Below are 17324 nucleotides of genomic sequence, written 5' to 3' on the forward strand. Positions count from 1 at the left end.
GCTGGTAAGGTTGGAAAAGAAATGCTATTAATACACCATTAAGGACAGAAAAACAAATATATATCTTATTAAATGTGGGAGAATCTGTACCAGTTTCTCATTACAGTCCCACCACTGACAGAACCGCTTGTTGCCATTGTTGGGGAGTTCAGGCTGTCTGCATGATGGCCTCCTAGGTGAATGCATAGGGTTAACGCAAAAGTTTTAAAGAAACAAGAAACAGCAAAATAGAGGCAAGGAGAAAGCTCTGAAGAAATAATAGGGAAGCCAAATACTGAGAAATTGCCTTCAGCTGGGAATGGTCTAAAAGGATGTTGTCTTCCCACACTCAACACAGTGAAAAAATAAAAAGAAAAATCAAAGGAAAAAATAAGGATGATCCCAACTATTGCTTCATTCTGTATCTAGAAATCTACAGAGAATGAGGTGATCTGTGAGTATTACGGAGAAATTTCCAGTACAGTAAGGCAGGTCCTGGAACTGAAGAAAAAGCCTGCCCATCACACAGCAGGTGATCCAGTAATAGGGATCTAGGTTGAAAGGACAGATGTGTGTTTTCAAGCAAATATTCAGAGGTAGGGAAGTGGACCTGTTTCATCCTTTGCTGTAATTTAATGTGAATATGAGGAGAAGAATCAGTAATGTTTTGGAAAAGCTGTTGGCAGGTTATTATTAAATCACTAATACTGTGTTTCACAGAAATAACCTTAAACCTTCAAATGCAGCTGAGCTTTTCTGTGAACTGGATGGAGAGGGTATGGCAATACCGGCATCACACTAGGAATGGGGGTTGCACTAGGTGGTCATGCAGCCCAACACAGAGGAACAGTAAAGATCACAATTTGAAAGGAGGGATTAAAGAAAGCACAGGTTGGACCACAAGCCTGAGGGAAACATGGTGGTAAGCCAAAAGACATTTTAGAAGAAAAGAAATTAAGAAATCAGTTCTTAAAATCACTGATACAGAAAAGAAGTCCTTTTTTTTTTTTTTTTTTTTTTTTGGAGCAGCCTTTTCTCTCAGCCTACTATTTTCTCTTCAAAACAAAACTCTGCTCCATAAGTGGTTCTTGTGCAGGTTTGCTGCCCAAGTTTGCTAGCTATTGTGATACAGACCTTAGAGCAGCCTTCTGGTACATAAAGGGGGCTGACAAGGAAGCTGGAGAGGATTTTTTTTTAAAAACAAGTAGTGAAAGGGCAAGGGGAAAGGGGATCGATTTAATTAGATATTGGGAAGAAGTTCTTTGCTGTGAGGGTGGTGAGACACTGGAACAGGTTGTCCAGAGAAGCTGTGACTGCCCCATCCCTGACAGTGTTTAAGGCCAGTTTGGACGGGGCTTGGAGCAATCTGGTCTAGTGAAAGCTGTCCCTGCCCATAGCAGGGGGGTTGGCCCTTCAAACCATAACCATTCTGTGATTATGATTTTAGGGGCAGTAAAGAGCCAAGTGACAGTGTGATTGCCTGCACATAGCAACATAAACAACTAGGGTGTACCGAGTGCTCTGTAGCAACTGCCCTGTGACACTGTTCTCCTATAGTAAGCAAAAGCAGGATAAACTAGCCTGCAATTACCAAGTGGGTTAATTCACTCTTTAAACATAAACATAGATCTAAAATGAGATTGTATTACATCAGAAACAAGGCAGAGTTTGAAGATATTTGTTGAAATTTGGCTTAATGACTCTTTTGTCATTGTAATTCACACCTTTCACCTTGCTAATATCTAGCAATTGCAAATTGGCACCCTACCAGAAAATGAAAGTAGCATCTTTTGCCTTTCCTTTCTGTTTGCTTTATCTGATCTTTCATATTATTTTCTATGTATTTTGCAGTCACAGTGAATTTTCTTCTAAAAGCTGCTAATCCATTTCTGAATTGCAACCACTGTACAAACAGCTCCATGTCGTTTGTTTTTAAAAATTAGCTCTTTTAGCTAAGTTTATAACTTCAAAAAGGGTATGCAACTTTGTGCATTTTATGCTCACTGATTGACAATGGATTACACAAAAGACCTGTGATTGCTTACTATGTCACATATCCATAGATTTAGATTAGGTATTAGGAAGAAATTCTTCACTATGAGGGTGGTAAGACACTGTAACAGGTTGCCCAGAGAAGTTGTGGATGCCCCATTCCTGCAAGCGCTCAGGACCAGGTTAATGGGGCTTTGAGCAACCTGGTCTAGCAGAAGGTGTCTCTGATCATGGTAGGGTGTTGGGACTAGACGATCTTTAAAGATTCCTTTCCACTCCAACCATTCTGTGATGCTATGACTCATGGCCTACAGGTGTTTTGTTGAATATGACAAAGAAATTCCCCAGGACTGTTTCCAGAGATACTAGACATGATCGGAGCTTTTCTAAAGCCAGCACAGAGACAGCATCCTGGCCCTGTCTTTGCAGAGGCTCGGAAGGGAAGCACAACCTGTGAGCTGGACAGCCTGCATCGCAGTGCTACATGAGGGGTTCCCCTGAGCTGCTCCACTGTGAGATGTTGGAGCCCATGGCTGACAGCAGGTTTGCTGTGGTGTGGGGGTGAAACCCTGGAGATACGAGGAAGGAAGCCAGCACACGATGTTTTGACGGTGGTATTGCTGAGCGGGGCTGGGATCCAGCTGCCTGCCTGGCCTGGCCACTTCGCATGGCGAAGAGCCCACAGCCCTGGAGAAGCTGTTTTCCTCCGTCACCACCAATTACATGCAGAAATTCTCCTCCCTTTAGTTCTCCAGCAGATGTCTTGTGGCTCAGAATCAGGAAAATCACTACACCCCACTTGGAGACAGTAGACACATCCAGTGGCACAAAAAGCAAGGAAGGAATTTGCCATGTCCTTATAAAGGCAATTTTTCCATGTACAGTCATGTGAAATGCTGGGCTAGGAACTGCCCTGTTTCACTTAACACATGCCGGCTGCACTGCCTCTGTGCCCAGGGCGCCATGGTAACATCCACTACACCTATGCATCTCTATAAGCCATAGTATGTTATTTATTATGTTATTTATTAAGTATTCCTTCCCAGAAGGATCGTCTGTGCTAATCTGACCAGGGAGGAGAGGAGTCTCTTTTGCCAGGAAGCTCATCCTCTCAAGATTCCAGTTTCATGAATCAGATTTCTGTTTAACTCATTTTATCTGACACAACACAGCAGATATTTTCTGTGCAGAGAAGAAAGAAAAGTGGGAAAAGATGCACGCATCTTTCTGAAGAAGCTGGTGTATCAAGTCCAGTTTGATAGCTGTCTTTCTTTCAAGCTCACAGAACTTGTCAAGTAGATGCACTCTGCTGTCAGTTTTTAGCTTTCTTTCACTTATCACTCTGTTAGGAATCAACACTCATGTTTTGTAAACACCTACTCCCAGTTTAGGAAAGGATTATGGCTATGGGGAGAATTTACAAGAACTTGGTTACACTGTTATTCTTAGTGGATATAGGGACATACTTGATTCAAACAATGCTTTGCAGATCCATTTTCCTCCCTAGTTAAGCAAGATTTAATCTAGTAAAATGCACGGTGGCTACCTTTAAAAATATACAGTATAAAAGTACCAAACTGTGTACCTGAGATTAAAACACAGCCCTTCCTTTTTGCTGACAACATGTGGTGTGCTGTTTGCTTACTCATCACAGTAACTAGTCTGGTGCATCTTTCCAGGTTTTCAATATTAGATTATCTGAGCCTATAAAATCAAGCTGACAGAATGAGTCACCCAGTAGATTGTTGCCTAGTGGAAAAAAAGCACAGGCCCGTCATTATATTTGCCCACAAAGCACCATGCACACACCTGTGGGGCTGTGAAGATAATAAGCATGAACTTGATTATTGCTAATATGCTCTTCTTCAGCTGTCAGATACACATTGTATTTCTTTTATATAACAATTTTTTGTTCATTTCCTAGAACTGACAAAATACTTCAGAGAAATTAATCTCATGAATAAAGGCTCATTGGCTTCCTTAAAAATTCAAGCAGTAATACCAGTATAGCAATAAAATGTGTTGTCAGGTCCAGCTTAATGGAATCAAATACACTTAAGAAAATGGCATGCTCCAGTGATAATAAGAGTACACTTCAGATTGCTAAACCACTTTTTCATTCTGGCTACTTTTTTGTTTTGGCTACTTGGCTATTCCTTGCTTTTTGTAGAGCTGAAAGATAATATTTCACTCTACAGACATATATTATCTGTTCCCAACAAGAGCAGAGAGTATTTCTGTCTGGTAGTTGCTACTGCAGCTTTACACAGCAGAGAAAAACAAATAGCAGCAAATTAAATGACAGTGATATTTCGTTAATCTGGACTCTGGAAACAGTTGTCCACTCTACTCTGCCATCAAGAACCTTTACTTTCCTCCACACTTTCCTGACATGCCTGTGACATAGCAACTTACAGCTCTCCACAAGTTTTCTCTCAGGTCAGGTCTGGCCAAGGGGATAGATTTGGTAGCCTCACTTTGCTCCCAAGGAACACCTTTCCATGGGCTGACTTGTGGGACAGAAGAGCTTGAGCTGCAAAAGAAGAGGAAGCTTCTCACTTGAGAAGATGCTTGGGGACAAACCTGCTCACCTTTCTTCTGTGTTGGCCAGGGTACTTTATCTATGAATACCAGAAGCTGACTGATAAATAGCAGTGGGTTTTCTGATAGTCACTCTCAGTTTTTCTGTACCTCCTCACCCTGAGCAGCACAGAAGTATGGGGAATGGGATTTGTCTCTGCCACTCCTTCCTTCTCACACTCTTCCCCTGCTCCAGCATGGGGTCCTTCCCAGAAAAGACTGTTCCACAAACTTCTCCTCCTTTGGGCTTTCCCCTGCTCCAGCGTGGGGTCCTCCATGGGCTGCAAGTGGACACCTGCTCCACCATAGACCTCCATGGGCTGCAAGGGCACAGCCTGCCCCACCATGATCTGCATCACGGGCTGCAAGGGAATCTCTTCTCTATGCCTGGAGTACCTCCTCCCCTCCTTCTGCACTGACCTTGGTGCCTGCAGAGCCGCCTCTCTCACGTATCCTCACTCCTCTCTGGCTGCAGTTCCTGTTGCACAGTAACTTTTTCTTGACTATGTTACCCCAGAAGTGCTACCACCATTGCTGATGGGCTCGGCCTTGCCCAGTGATGGGTCTGTCTTGGAGCCGGTTGGCATAGGATCTGTCAGACACAGGGGAAGCTTCCAGCAGCTTCTCCTGGAAGCCACCTCTCTAGATCCCATGCATCCCTTCATTCCAGCCTTTCTAGGATAAGGGGAGGTGTCTTGACAGCTGGCCACCCCATACCAGGTCTTCTCCCATGGCTTAGAGCAGGGCCCTTTCTGATTGACTGTGAGGGCAAGCTGATATTGCAAAGGATAAGAGCTAACAAGGAAGCAGGGAAAAAAACAGCAAACAAACTACGATACTAAGGTGTGGAAGGAAGGAAGACAGCTTGCCTGAGCCCTCCCACAGCGTATGAACAAATGCCACTGGCAAAATATGAAAAGGTAGAGCAGAACCACAGTTTCCATAGGCTTTTCAAGTCACAGAAGCTGTGACTACTAGCCATTAAAACAGACTTAATGGCCAACAGTTTCCTGTCATCTGAGGTGGCTACAAAACAGGGACACAGGCACTGCCATCCCTTCCTGTGTCATAACCACAGCAGATGTCACCCCTGGGGAATGTCACTGCTCCCAGGGTTGATCCCCATGGATAGCACAGCACCTCCTACAGAAATGCACTTTTTTGTTTCCTGGGTAATTTCTCTTTAATGAAGCATAAAACAATTGCCCTATATTGCTTTCTCTGAGTGTTAACTACTTGCAGGAAGATTGCGTAGCTCCATCCCGCAGGACTGATAGGAGGAAAGGACCTGCCCTTATTTGTTTAATAGGTAAAATTGAATAAAAATAAAAAATATTCTTAATAAAAGGTGTTGATGTTTTGGTGGGGTTTTTTATTTGGTCTTTTTTTTAATAAAAAGGCAAAATCCAAATAGGAAAAATCTCCAAAATAATTCTCATAAACTTTAAAAGTTCCACTCAAAGGAAAAGGGTTAATGTAAAACATTTCTGAAGTCAGAAAGAATTCTGTATTTATTAACAGGAAAAGTTCAAAAGATTAATCGTACAGATTCTTTGACATTTCATCTTGCAAAAGCATAATCTTTATAAGAAAAACTTTTTGGCAGGATCACCCTCCTTGTTTAATACGTGATGGTTACTCTGAAAGAAGGAACAAGAGCTAGCTTGTTAAAATGGCTCTGCAAATCCAGAGGAAAAGCAGGTTTTACCAAGCACTGTTTCTAGACACTTCTGTAGATGTTTGTCTTAAATGTGAATGAAGTGAGAGCTGCAGTTTAAGTCTTGGACTGCCTCTGACATAGCACCAGCGGGAGGAATAAAGGTAGAAAAGCCATCTCGTCCTTGCCATTTACTTTTTCTCTCTCTCATTCCTGCTGGTTTTAATATTGGCAGAGGATTCTCCAGGGGGATTTTAAGTCCATTTGTCTCTGAAGCACAGAGATCAACAGGCAATTCAATGAAAAGCCAGAATGGGGGAAGAGAAATCCAAACCACAAGCCAGCAAGGTGAGTTAGTATTTCCACCCATGGTTTTGCAAGGGATTAGGTATTCATAAAGATTAACTAAGCTCTGCTTTGCCTGTGCAGCTGCAATATTAATAATAGCCCTGCATCTTGTAAATCTGTTATATTTCCTCCACAGCAAGTCTGCAGCAGCGAATATAGCTCTAGGCTGTTTCTGTATTACTGATATTCACATCATTGTGATTTTCTGACCCTTTTCCTCCATTATCATTAAAAAGAAAAATGAAAAACTGTTTCTTCTGCTCAGACCCTGCTGTCGATCTCCATGCTCACTGTATGTTATCTGCCTCCCTCATTATCTGGACCACGACAGTAAAAGTACTGAACAAAGCATAGACAAAACCCCTTGCAGCTAACTTAAAATATTTAATGTCATATATTGCCTAATTAGCCAGCTTCCTTTTGCAATGAGATTTTGATTTGATACCATTGTTAGAAATCTTGAAATTGTTTTTTGTCCTGACTTCATTTCTGCCTCTGCCTTGTTTATATACTTCTGTCACCTCTAGAAGCTTTGAGCTTTATTCATTTGTTTTGATCTCACAAATATTCTTGGGTTACATTGTATAAATGTCTGAGGTTTCTAGAAAAGACTGAACCTAGGGTTTCAGGACAACCCACAGACTTCCAGTGCTGTATCAAACACGTTTTAGTAACAATCCATAAAACATGCATTAGTAACAAGTTTTTGGTTGATAACCTTTTTCTTTCTTTCTGGATAGGAGGTACCTCAGACTTCAAGACGACTTAATTTTTGGCCTAATAAAGGCTCCTGGTGCTATTAGCTCTACACCAAACTGTATGCCTGTGTCGTCTTAGTGTGGAGCAGAGGAGAGCAGAGGGGGTGGGTATCTGTTACCTTCATGGCAACACCAGAGGAGCTGCAGGGTCTTTATTCCTGGGTGGCTGGAAACAGGCCACCTACTGTATGTGAAAGCCAAATGAAATGCGTATGGCAGTCTTGGTCTTTTGAGCTGTTCTGTTCTGATAGTACAACACCAAATAAAAATAAAAAGAGCAAACAGCATCAATTTGACCTTCTCTGGTTCTGCACAAAACAAACATATTATCAAGGAGGTTTTGGACTTTTATCTCTCTTCTGTCTAATATATGCCTCCCTAGTAAACATTTTACATATCCCAGTGGTTTCTGTGGAGCAGAAGCAAACGTTAAAAGAAACAAATTCAAAGGAAAAGGTTTGGGGTTTGGTGCACTGGGCTTTGATTTTTTTTTATCTCCTCTTTATCCTTTTGTCCAGAAATGACAGAAGTGGTTCCCAACTTGGAACACAATTGTTTATGACAATAAACCAGTTGACTTCACTGCTGCTGTGCCATCCAAAATGACTTTGTAATCTGGAAAAAAAATAATGATTGTGCTGAGGAGAAAGGGAGCAATGGCCATTTCCCAGGCTTTTTTGACCTTCTGAGCAAGAATTGGAACTTGCCTAGTGGTTTAGATGCTAATCTGTCTACCCAGTGTGTGGGTGTGCTCTGAGTCACAGCCAACATGTGCACTCACTTCTAAAACAGGGCTTCCTAAATATTTTTGTAAGGGTAACTTTTGTTTAACTTGCATTTGGCAGAGTCCCACAGTGGGAATGGTCAAAAGCTCAAGAAGGTCCATATATTGTGTATGGAGCTGCTAAGAAAAACTTTGAATGTTTTCAGACTTTATTCTCTCTAGCTGAAGAAGTAAAGCCTCCTCCCAACATGAGTTAAGATACTGCTTTTTTCTCACCCACTCGCCAGCAAACCACATCTGTCAGGCTTCAAGTGTGCAATAACAACTGTCTGTCCACAGTGAAGATAAATGTCTAGGGTTTTTTTATTACTATTTTTTTGGCATTTGCTGTATTTATTTTTTTAATCCATGCCTAGATACACAAGGGGCATTCTGCTGAGGACGCTCCAGGCAACGGTAACTGTGCAAGTACTAAGCAAACAGGATACAGTGGCCATATACAGGCAGGAGGCACCACAGAGATTTCTGCAAAGAGAATTCCTTTTTTTTATTCCCTATTTTATTGTTCTGCTTATTACATAACTGGGAACATGGATAATGAACATGTTTCAGTCAAAGCATCACAGGTGTTACAAATTGCTTTCTCTCTTGGAGAGCCCTGTTATTAACCCAGTTACTGCTGGTAATAATACCTGCTGGTCTGCAAATAAGCCTGAAAAATGCACTGGGGCCAGATTCAATAAAGGGCTTAGGTGACTCAGCATAAGTTGGTGTAATACCCCATATTTAAGATCTCAGGCCTTTGAGCAGAACCTGAATCCTGAGCAATAGCTCTATAAAGCGCACAAAGAGAGTGTTAGGTGCTTGCAATAACAACTCCAAGCAGCTTTGCATGTACCTGCTTAGACCTAACCAATAAATCTGACTGGGTGGGGAGAGGAACCTTAAAACCCACCTGGCAGACTTGCAAGAAGATACTTGCATTCAATCATGATCCTATACTCCAAAAATATAAATATATTCCAAAATATGGGGGGGAGGGTGGGGGGTGTATTTCCTTTTTTTTTTTTTTTTGCTTTCTTTCGGAGAATTCAGCAGCCCTTAATGCTTTTTAATGTTCCTCCTTTGCCAGGATTGCCACACGCTGATTTAATGCCCATCTGCTAAAGCTGTAACCTGGGAAGGGGATGTCCTAAGCTTGGTTCCTGCTTTGGCTGTACAGTGTGTGGGAGGGGGGCTGCAACTCCCCCATTCCCCTGAGATTATGCAATTAGCATCTCTAAAGTAGGTCAGTGTGAGTGGGCTGGAGGGATATGCTTCTCATCCTCCAGCTGCAACTGTGCAGAAAACAATTCAAGATTCATTAGTCCATAAAGAGAAACAGCATATTAAGCAACCAAGTCATGTTTCCTCATGCTCAGGACACTCATCTGGCATGAGGGCAACCATGTTTCTGGCCCTTGTCTACCTTTGATTTTCTTTGTGTTAACCAGTGGTGGTTATATGTGAACAGCAAGAAAAAGGGGCCCAACAGGGGAGCTAAAACTCATTTCCTGTCCAGCTTTGCTTGGAGTGAGTGTTGTAACCACAACCAGGCTGGTGACACTGCCCAGTGCCAGATTATCCTCACTCCTGCTGGCCAGGCTTTCTCTCAAGAGACATAATAGATTTGAAACAACATATGTTTGGGTCCAAATATATTTGAACATTCCCAAGTCCTCTAAGTAAATAATCAGGCTACTGTGCAGTGCTTGGGCAGAGGAGAGGAATTTTGCATTTCAGTTGCAGACTGCAACAGCCACTGTATATGATAAAGTAAGAAACAGATCCTTGAAAGCTGAGCATGCTCTGAGGACACTCATGGGACTGACTGTCCCCACACCATGCTTAGTTAGGGATAGGTACAAAGCAAGCCTTCAATTGCTCCCCCAACTCCACCAAGACTGGGACGACTCAGGACATGCACAGAAGTATGGCTCAAGCTTCTGGTAAACCTAAGAGCAAGTAAGTCCCTGAACTTAATCACCACCAGCTTTTTTGGGATTTTGGTCTTAAATGCCTCATTTGGGTCAAGTCCCAGGTCAGAAAACCTTGTATGGATTTGACACCTAGGTCCTTTTCCTGTGAACAAGGGATAGAGCCCCCTGCAGATTGCAGTGCTCCAAGATAAACCATCGGTCTGGAACCATCGGTCTGGAAGGAAACGCCATGCAAAGTTTTGCTGTCAGTTATCCCATTACAACTTTGACTCCATGGTGATGGATGGCATAACTGGGCCAATAATATAATAGCAGAATTGGGCTGGGTTTTCTTTTTATTTAGAGGCAAGAAAGGCCACGCTATAAAATGGTGAGGATAAATGCAAGTAAGGAGACCTGCTCCTACCAGGACCTCTATATGGCCAATGCAGTAGAGTCTCTATCTGCTGGAAATCAGTGCAGCAGAAACCTCACAGACATGATGAAAACCTCTCCAAAGACTCAGAAATCTTTCCGGACCCGGGAGCTCAGTGGACCATATGTGTATGTACCTTTGAGATGCAAAGTGTATGCTGAGCAGTACCGCAACCGTATTCTAAGTCCATTTCTTCTGTTTTCTTCCTCGACATCATTTCCCTTCCTTGCAAAGCTAGCCTAGGCCAGCTGCCCACTGTCCCTCAGAGCCCATAATCCTGCATGAGGAGCTGAATGCCTCCAGCTGCTGGTAGCCTTCCCACCCACGTTACCACAGCAGCAGAAACAGCAAAACAAGGATGCAGTGTGGGCAAAATCTCTGCATCCTCTGGATTCATGAGCAACCTTTGTGCAGCTGCCAGGCCCCAGCGGACCCTGCAGAACTTGGGTGTTTGGTCCAGCTCCTTTTCCAGCTGAGCCTGGCACATTTATGGGACAACTAAGATCATCTATGTCCAAAACAAGTAGACAGCACTGGTTAGATCCACTTTTAAGAGCTTTTTTTAAAGAGAACTATAATGGCCCAGCTATTCAGAGTGAGCATAACTTAAGCTGTTTCCCCAAATACATTTCTCGGTATCATCTGACTGGTACAAATGTCTATCTTATATTTCCATCTGGACTCCACCCTTGCATTGCATAAGTCCTTCTTCCAGAGATAAGTCAACACAGAGAAATTCACATGGAAATATCCTGCAACGTGGTACTGAGATGAGGAGCATATGAAGACTTGCACATATTACTTTTGGCTTGTTTTCGTTTTGTTTTTCCTTCTTTTGGACACATCTGATCTTCAGAATGTAAGCAGTGATACAGAGATCATTTTCTATTAGTTGACTACAGCTACAGATTGGCTTGACATACACTGATGTGTTAATTTGGCAAGATATCAAAAAATCAGAACCAAGAAAGCTGACAGTCAGGCAGCACAGTTCCCTGGAAAACAGCCTTTCTTAAATAAGTCTTCTGTTTTGACAGCATGACAGCTCTGTTCATGAACAGGAGCTGTACTGGGACAGTATATTTTTATTTCTCCGAGGCACGCAATTTAACACCACATGACATTTTGATTTAAAATGTGCACTTACTGGAACTTACAGGGTATGCGTTAGATTGATTAAGAACTGATCCTCTGATAGATCTTTACAAGGTAGCTGTCCACAAGGACATAGCTGGGGTTGTTCTTCTTGCAGTCCACCTGGGACCAGTTCTTACCCTGACATGATTTAATATGTCAATCCACAGTCTAAACAAACAAACAAACAATCTGATGTCTTTACTGGCAAATTTGGCAGGTGATTCAAAAAATAAGAGAGGTTGTTAATAGGGAATCAGTCCTGCTTTGAGGGTGATCATTTGTTTAAATGGTCAAAGTCTAAAAAAATACATTCTGATATACTCAAACAAAAGATTTTATATTTGAAAATAGAGAAATGAGGCTGAGGACCAGCAAATGGCTGGGAAAATGTTCCAGAGAAGGACTTTTTAAAGACTCCTCCTAGACAGTCATCACATTTCTGTCTCCTCAAGACACACAGAGAATAGAGACCTACCACATTTTCCCATCGGCGCTCACATAATACCACAGTGCTGCTCTTAAGCAGTAAGAATGAATTATATTAATTTTAGAATGTTTTCTCAAATCTGAAACCTAATTAAGCCATCCCGAAAGTGTATGCTTGACATTTCATGCCTAGGAAAACATAGCCATAAAAAAACCAACCAAACAAAACCTTACTGGTTGAGACTAATGTACTTTTGTTATATGCTCTTCTAGACCCATATAAAAAAACACATATCTGGGCTCTGGGAATATAGAAATACTGCCAAGAGGAGCAGACTAACAGATTATATTCAAAATACTTGAAAAACTGTGAAACCATTATTAAAAGAAACAATAACACAGAAGGAGAAATGCGAAAAGATAGCTTCTATTATTTTCCTTTGAAATTTACATTTGCAAGCAGCTATTTAGGAATATCTAGGGCTATGCCACATAGTTCAGAAGTCCGTTTACCACTGTTCCAGAAGAAATTGCATTTATTACATAGATTTTGCTTTCTAAGAGGAGTAAAATCCATTGTAATGGCTAATTTTGTATATTTTCCTTTGAAAACCATCTCTGCCAAGAGTGTCTTTTTGAATGGCTTCAGAAAGATTGATGAGGAAGGCGGTGTACTGAGCCTAGTTAGGTAGCTGTGCTTGTATGCTCTATGTATACCTCCCACAACATTGTTTTGATAATTATAGTTTTTGAGACAGAAAAAACAGCTCCAAAACACAACAGCAGCAAGAGATGGTGGAATCTTAACCTCTATGCTGCTGTTTCAGGACATTTTACTTTCCTGGTCTTGTCAAATCTGTCATGAGACAAGCCTTCTGGAGGGATACCTGACGTCAGAAGTTACTAATCTGCAGTTTGCCCCAACTGCTTGGTGAAACAGAGTGACAGACCACAGAAAATCCCACCTATTATTCACAAGGAAAGAGTAGTCTCTTGTGGAGTGAATACCTTGGCACTAAAATATTGGACCATCATGGACCTATGGAAAACATGTCCCATGACTAACTATGGGCTAATTTTTCAATGCTGTAACCATCCTAGTGTGTCTTAGAGGGGAAAAAAAATAATCCCCAAACATAAATGTCTTTTTTTACCTTGAAAGATATTTAGGGAAACAAATGACGTTAAACAGAAGACACATGGAAATTCATCGTCATGGACAGCTAGCCTATAAATTCAACTATGAAGTTTTGAGATACTTGCTGACTTCACATAGCAACAGATACAAAGCAGACAGCGCCAAGCAAGTAGCTGCAGACTCACAAAGATGTACAGTGCTCATTTTGCTTAGCAGAAAAGATTTCTTAAAAGACTTGGGTTTTTATTTATAAGCTAAAATGTGCAGCAGGTTGACCTTTTGGACCAGCCCAAGAAAGCACTTAAGTTTTGAGCTGAAATGCATTGCCTGCTGAGGCACAATTTGACCCTTTACGCCTAGAATAGACCCATTCAGTGCTCAAGTTTTCTTTTTAATGCGTCAGTTACATGCATTACTTGTTCCTGGCAAGTGTTTAATACTGTAAATACAAGGCTGATCCTCCACATTGTTATTTGTTCAGCCCATGGGGTTACCTTGATTGGCTCGGGGGGGGGTCACTTCTGATTCATGCCATCAGAAGATGTAATTAGGGGGTCCTGATTGTCCATCCTGAGCTATTACATGTATTCCTTCCTCCTATGGGTTTATTTGATCTGGGCTTCACTTGATTTCCCTGTGCAAATTTTTCAGCCTCTACAGTGCATGGCCCATTTCTGCAAAATCTGGGGTCAAACTGAGATTGAGAAATCTCCCTTTCTCTCTTACACACATACAAAATCAGTAACACACTCTGTAAAGTTGTGTATATATATATATATATACATATATAGATACATATACAAACCTGAGCAGTTTAAGGGCTTCAGTTACCTTTTATGTCTTCCATAAAAGGCAATTGGATGATTTTAACCCAGTATGACTTTTTTTTTGTTGTTGGTTGTGGTTTTTTTTAGCATTAAAGTAAACAAGAAAAAAACAAACCAAAAAGGAAATTAGTCCATGAAAGAGAAAAATGCTCATTTATATTGCTTAGGTTACAGCAAAGCTAAAAATCAGTTACTGACATCCTGCTTTCTAAAAACCTTTAATATGACACGAGGCAGCAGAAAGGAAAGCATCACTGTGTTTTTTTTTTCATAGCACAGATATTATAACTCCAGATTTCCTTTAAACTCTTACTATCACTTGGTTACAAGCAGGCTGGCTTGTAAGTCAGCTCAGCAGGACACTGTATGCAAAGAAGATCTTTAACTGTCTGTCACCTTTTGCACATGGGACTTTGTAGGGAGTAGAAAACAAGACATAATAGAAAATATCTCTCCATGGATAAACTGCATCTTTGCTGGCATCCCTATCCTATTCTGCTCTTGATAACCAACACAAAGCCCCATGCAAAGTGACATTTTTACATTGAGAACAAATGCAATCTTTCTATCTGAAGCAAATTTTAAATAATACCCTTGTGCAGCTGCCAAAATGAGCCAGGCCATTCAAAAAGCAAAGTTTCTTGAGTTTAAAGTGAGAAGCTTTCTTTTTTGCACAGAACTTTGTTCTGGCAGCGTACTGAAGTGGCTTCAGGACATACTAATTCCGTTTCTACCTTTGCCTAATTATTTTGTTCAGACAAGTCGAGTCCAGACTTAGTTACCTGATTTCATTTGAGACAGCGGCATTTCTACCTTTCTGTCATGCCCATCCTTGGCATACTGGAAATCTGACTTGGTGTTTTCAAAAGTCTTTTAAAACATTCCTAATAATTTTAAAAGCCAGCATGTATAGGTTTTGTTTTGTTTTTTTCTTGCCTGTGTTACATTTTCTAGTAATACAAATAAAATTTCTGGTTAGCTAAGAAGTTCTATGACAGCTTCCTTTGGAGAAAGAGGGATGAGTTTGGGAACATTGGTTCTGTACTGTAACTCTCAGCTGACATTTGGGAAAAATGTTAGAAAGCTTGCTGATGCCTTAGGAAAAAAGACGCTTTGCATTGTCAACAGCAACAAAAAAAGGCACTGCTTTTAATCATATTATGTCTTCCCAGAAAATGCTTTCACAGCACTCCAGTCTACCAGTCTGCCACTCAAGTTGTTAAATCAAAGGCCATTGTTCACATTCTCCACCACACAAGCAACCCCACACCACAGTACTTTTCAAATACAAGTGGAAAGTCAAAGATTAAAGCAAGTTTCTACAAGATGCTTTTATATCAGACTTCTTCATACAAGCATCCTTTCTTTCACTTGTAAGTACACTAATCATATTTCAATTGCATGCCTACAATATAAAGTTAATAACTTCCTTATTTCCTTATTTTAGCATTTCCCCTCTACTCCCTCTGTCTTTTCAATTATACTAGCTAGATCATTTCTTTAATTTCCTTCTCAGTGTCCTGTTTTCATTTTTTATACAAAATCATATTTGGTCACTTACACTTTTCTTGAGGATAAGCACATGACAGCAGCATCTCTTGCTCCACCATGGTGCTGTCTGTTGGAGAGGTCAGTGGTCTTTTGAACAGCTTTAAGGATATATTTTGGAAGACTAAGCTCACTCATGCAGGCTTCTGATCTTCTCTACTACTCTGCTTCTGTGTGTTGTCACATGTTATCCTCCCTCCAGAGAAACCTGTGAAACAGGTCTAGCAACACACATCTTGTGTGTCAGAAGAGCTTTAATTGATTCATTGCAACAGGTACCCACCCTCATTAAAAAAAAGTTGTTGAAAGGAGTAGTCTCTTAGCGCCTCATTTGAAATTACAGAACCTAACGAATGTCACAGCTGGTGCACTCTAAAGGGAAACTACTTGCTGGGTTTGCGAATATACAGGAAATAATTTAAAATCAATCTTACAAGCCAAATAAACCACAGCTAGCGGTATAATTCAGACACTCCTGCACTGTGGGAGAGCAAGAGCCTTTCAGCTGTGTACCAAGGTGGCAAGGGCTGCCACCATGTCTTCCCAAGGCACAATTTCTTGTGGGACAAAACAGCTCTACATCTCATCTACAGAGGCTTCTGTGAACAGCAACTCTGATTGCTACTGATTTGAACAAATTGTGTGAACCTGATTTCTGAGAGATACACCCCCAGAAATGCAAGGTTAATGGTGCCTCAATGCTTGCAGAGATAATTTCTCCATGCAGCAACTGTGGAGATTGCTCTGCCTTTCAGCAACCTCCATCTACCCCTCCAGGACTCAGTGAGGATTCCCCAGCACTGCCCTGGAAGTCCCTTGCAGCTCAGTTACTATTTATCTGTTACCCCCATGAGTAAGAGGGATTTCAGGTGGACATTCCTTAACACCTGTATCAATTTCACACTGGGGGGCATCTCATAGAACCCCCATAGCAGGTTACTACTACTGTTGCTCTTGCAAGCTCTTGATACCACTGTCAAGTGCAATCAAGGCTGTGATTATCAAGGAATCAAACAGCAAGAGACGCGGGATTTAAGCCTGACTCTGCCTCTAATTTTCCCTGTCACCTTGGGCAAATTGCTTTACCTCTCAGTATTTCTGTTTCTCCATCTCTAACATGTGGATAATTATAGTTCCCTTTCTTTGGAAAATGCTTTGAAACCTGTGTACCAAGTGCAGCATGAAAGAGGAAGCTATCATTATTGCACACTTGTAAAATACTGGGATGAGGCAGACAACAATGAGGAGCAAACATCTGAGATTCCATGCATGTAAAGTGTTGTATTTTAAGAAGAACATGACCTTATTGTAATAATAACACACACACACACACACACACACACAAAATCCTGCAGAATTTGGCAAAAGTTCAATTTGTGTTTTCACACTGGAATGCTGAGAGAAAAATCTAAATCAATTCTCACTGCTAGGAACATTACACCCTCCTGGAAACATTAAGTCCACCAGAGGTTCCTCAGTGGAAAATGACATAATATGGCAATTTCCTGCTTTTCTCTTGCCTGAGTAAATAAAATCTCTCTTTTTGCAGCCTGTGAGTGCTTCCATTATATTGTACTTCCAGTACATTCCAAGGCCAACTTTTCCATTGGTGGCCTTCTATGACGGGGCTACAGAACTGATGGACAGGGGCAAAACTGTTGATGTCTTCTACCTGGACTTGTGCAAAGTGTTTGACAGTGTCCCGCACAACATCCTTGTCTCTAAATTGGAGAGACATCAATTTGATGAATGGACCACTCGGTGAATAAAGAACTGGCTGGATGGCTGCACACAAAGAGTTGTGGTCAATGGCTCA

General features: G+C 41.3%; 1 protein-coding gene across 3 annotated transcripts in view; it reads right to left on the minus strand.

The window, feature by feature from the left end:
• The window catches only part of PTPN3 (protein tyrosine phosphatase non-receptor type 3), a 152476-nt gene extending 136798 nt beyond the window's left edge, over positions 1 to 15678 (minus strand). The window contains exon 1 of one of the 3 annotated variants that reach the window (XM_061344287.1): positions 15522 to 15678. In XM_061344287.1, coding sequence (XP_061200271.1) covers positions 15522 to 15570 — 49 coding nt within the window. In that variant the 5' untranslated portion in view covers positions 15571 to 15678. The remainder of the gene's footprint in view (positions 1 to 15521) is intronic. The other 2 variants (XM_061344286.1, XM_061344288.1) reach the window with 2 other exon arrangements.
• Between the last annotated feature and the right edge of the window lie 1646 nt (positions 15679 to 17324).

This window comes from Neopsephotus bourkii, unplaced genomic scaffold (assembly GCF_033783945.1).
Source record: "Neopsephotus bourkii isolate Nb327-2 ecotype Australia unplaced genomic scaffold, CSIRO-AGI_Nbou_v1 NB_207, whole genome shotgun sequence".
Lineage (NCBI taxonomy): Eukaryota > Metazoa > Chordata > Aves > Psittaciformes > Psittacidae > Neopsephotus > Neopsephotus bourkii.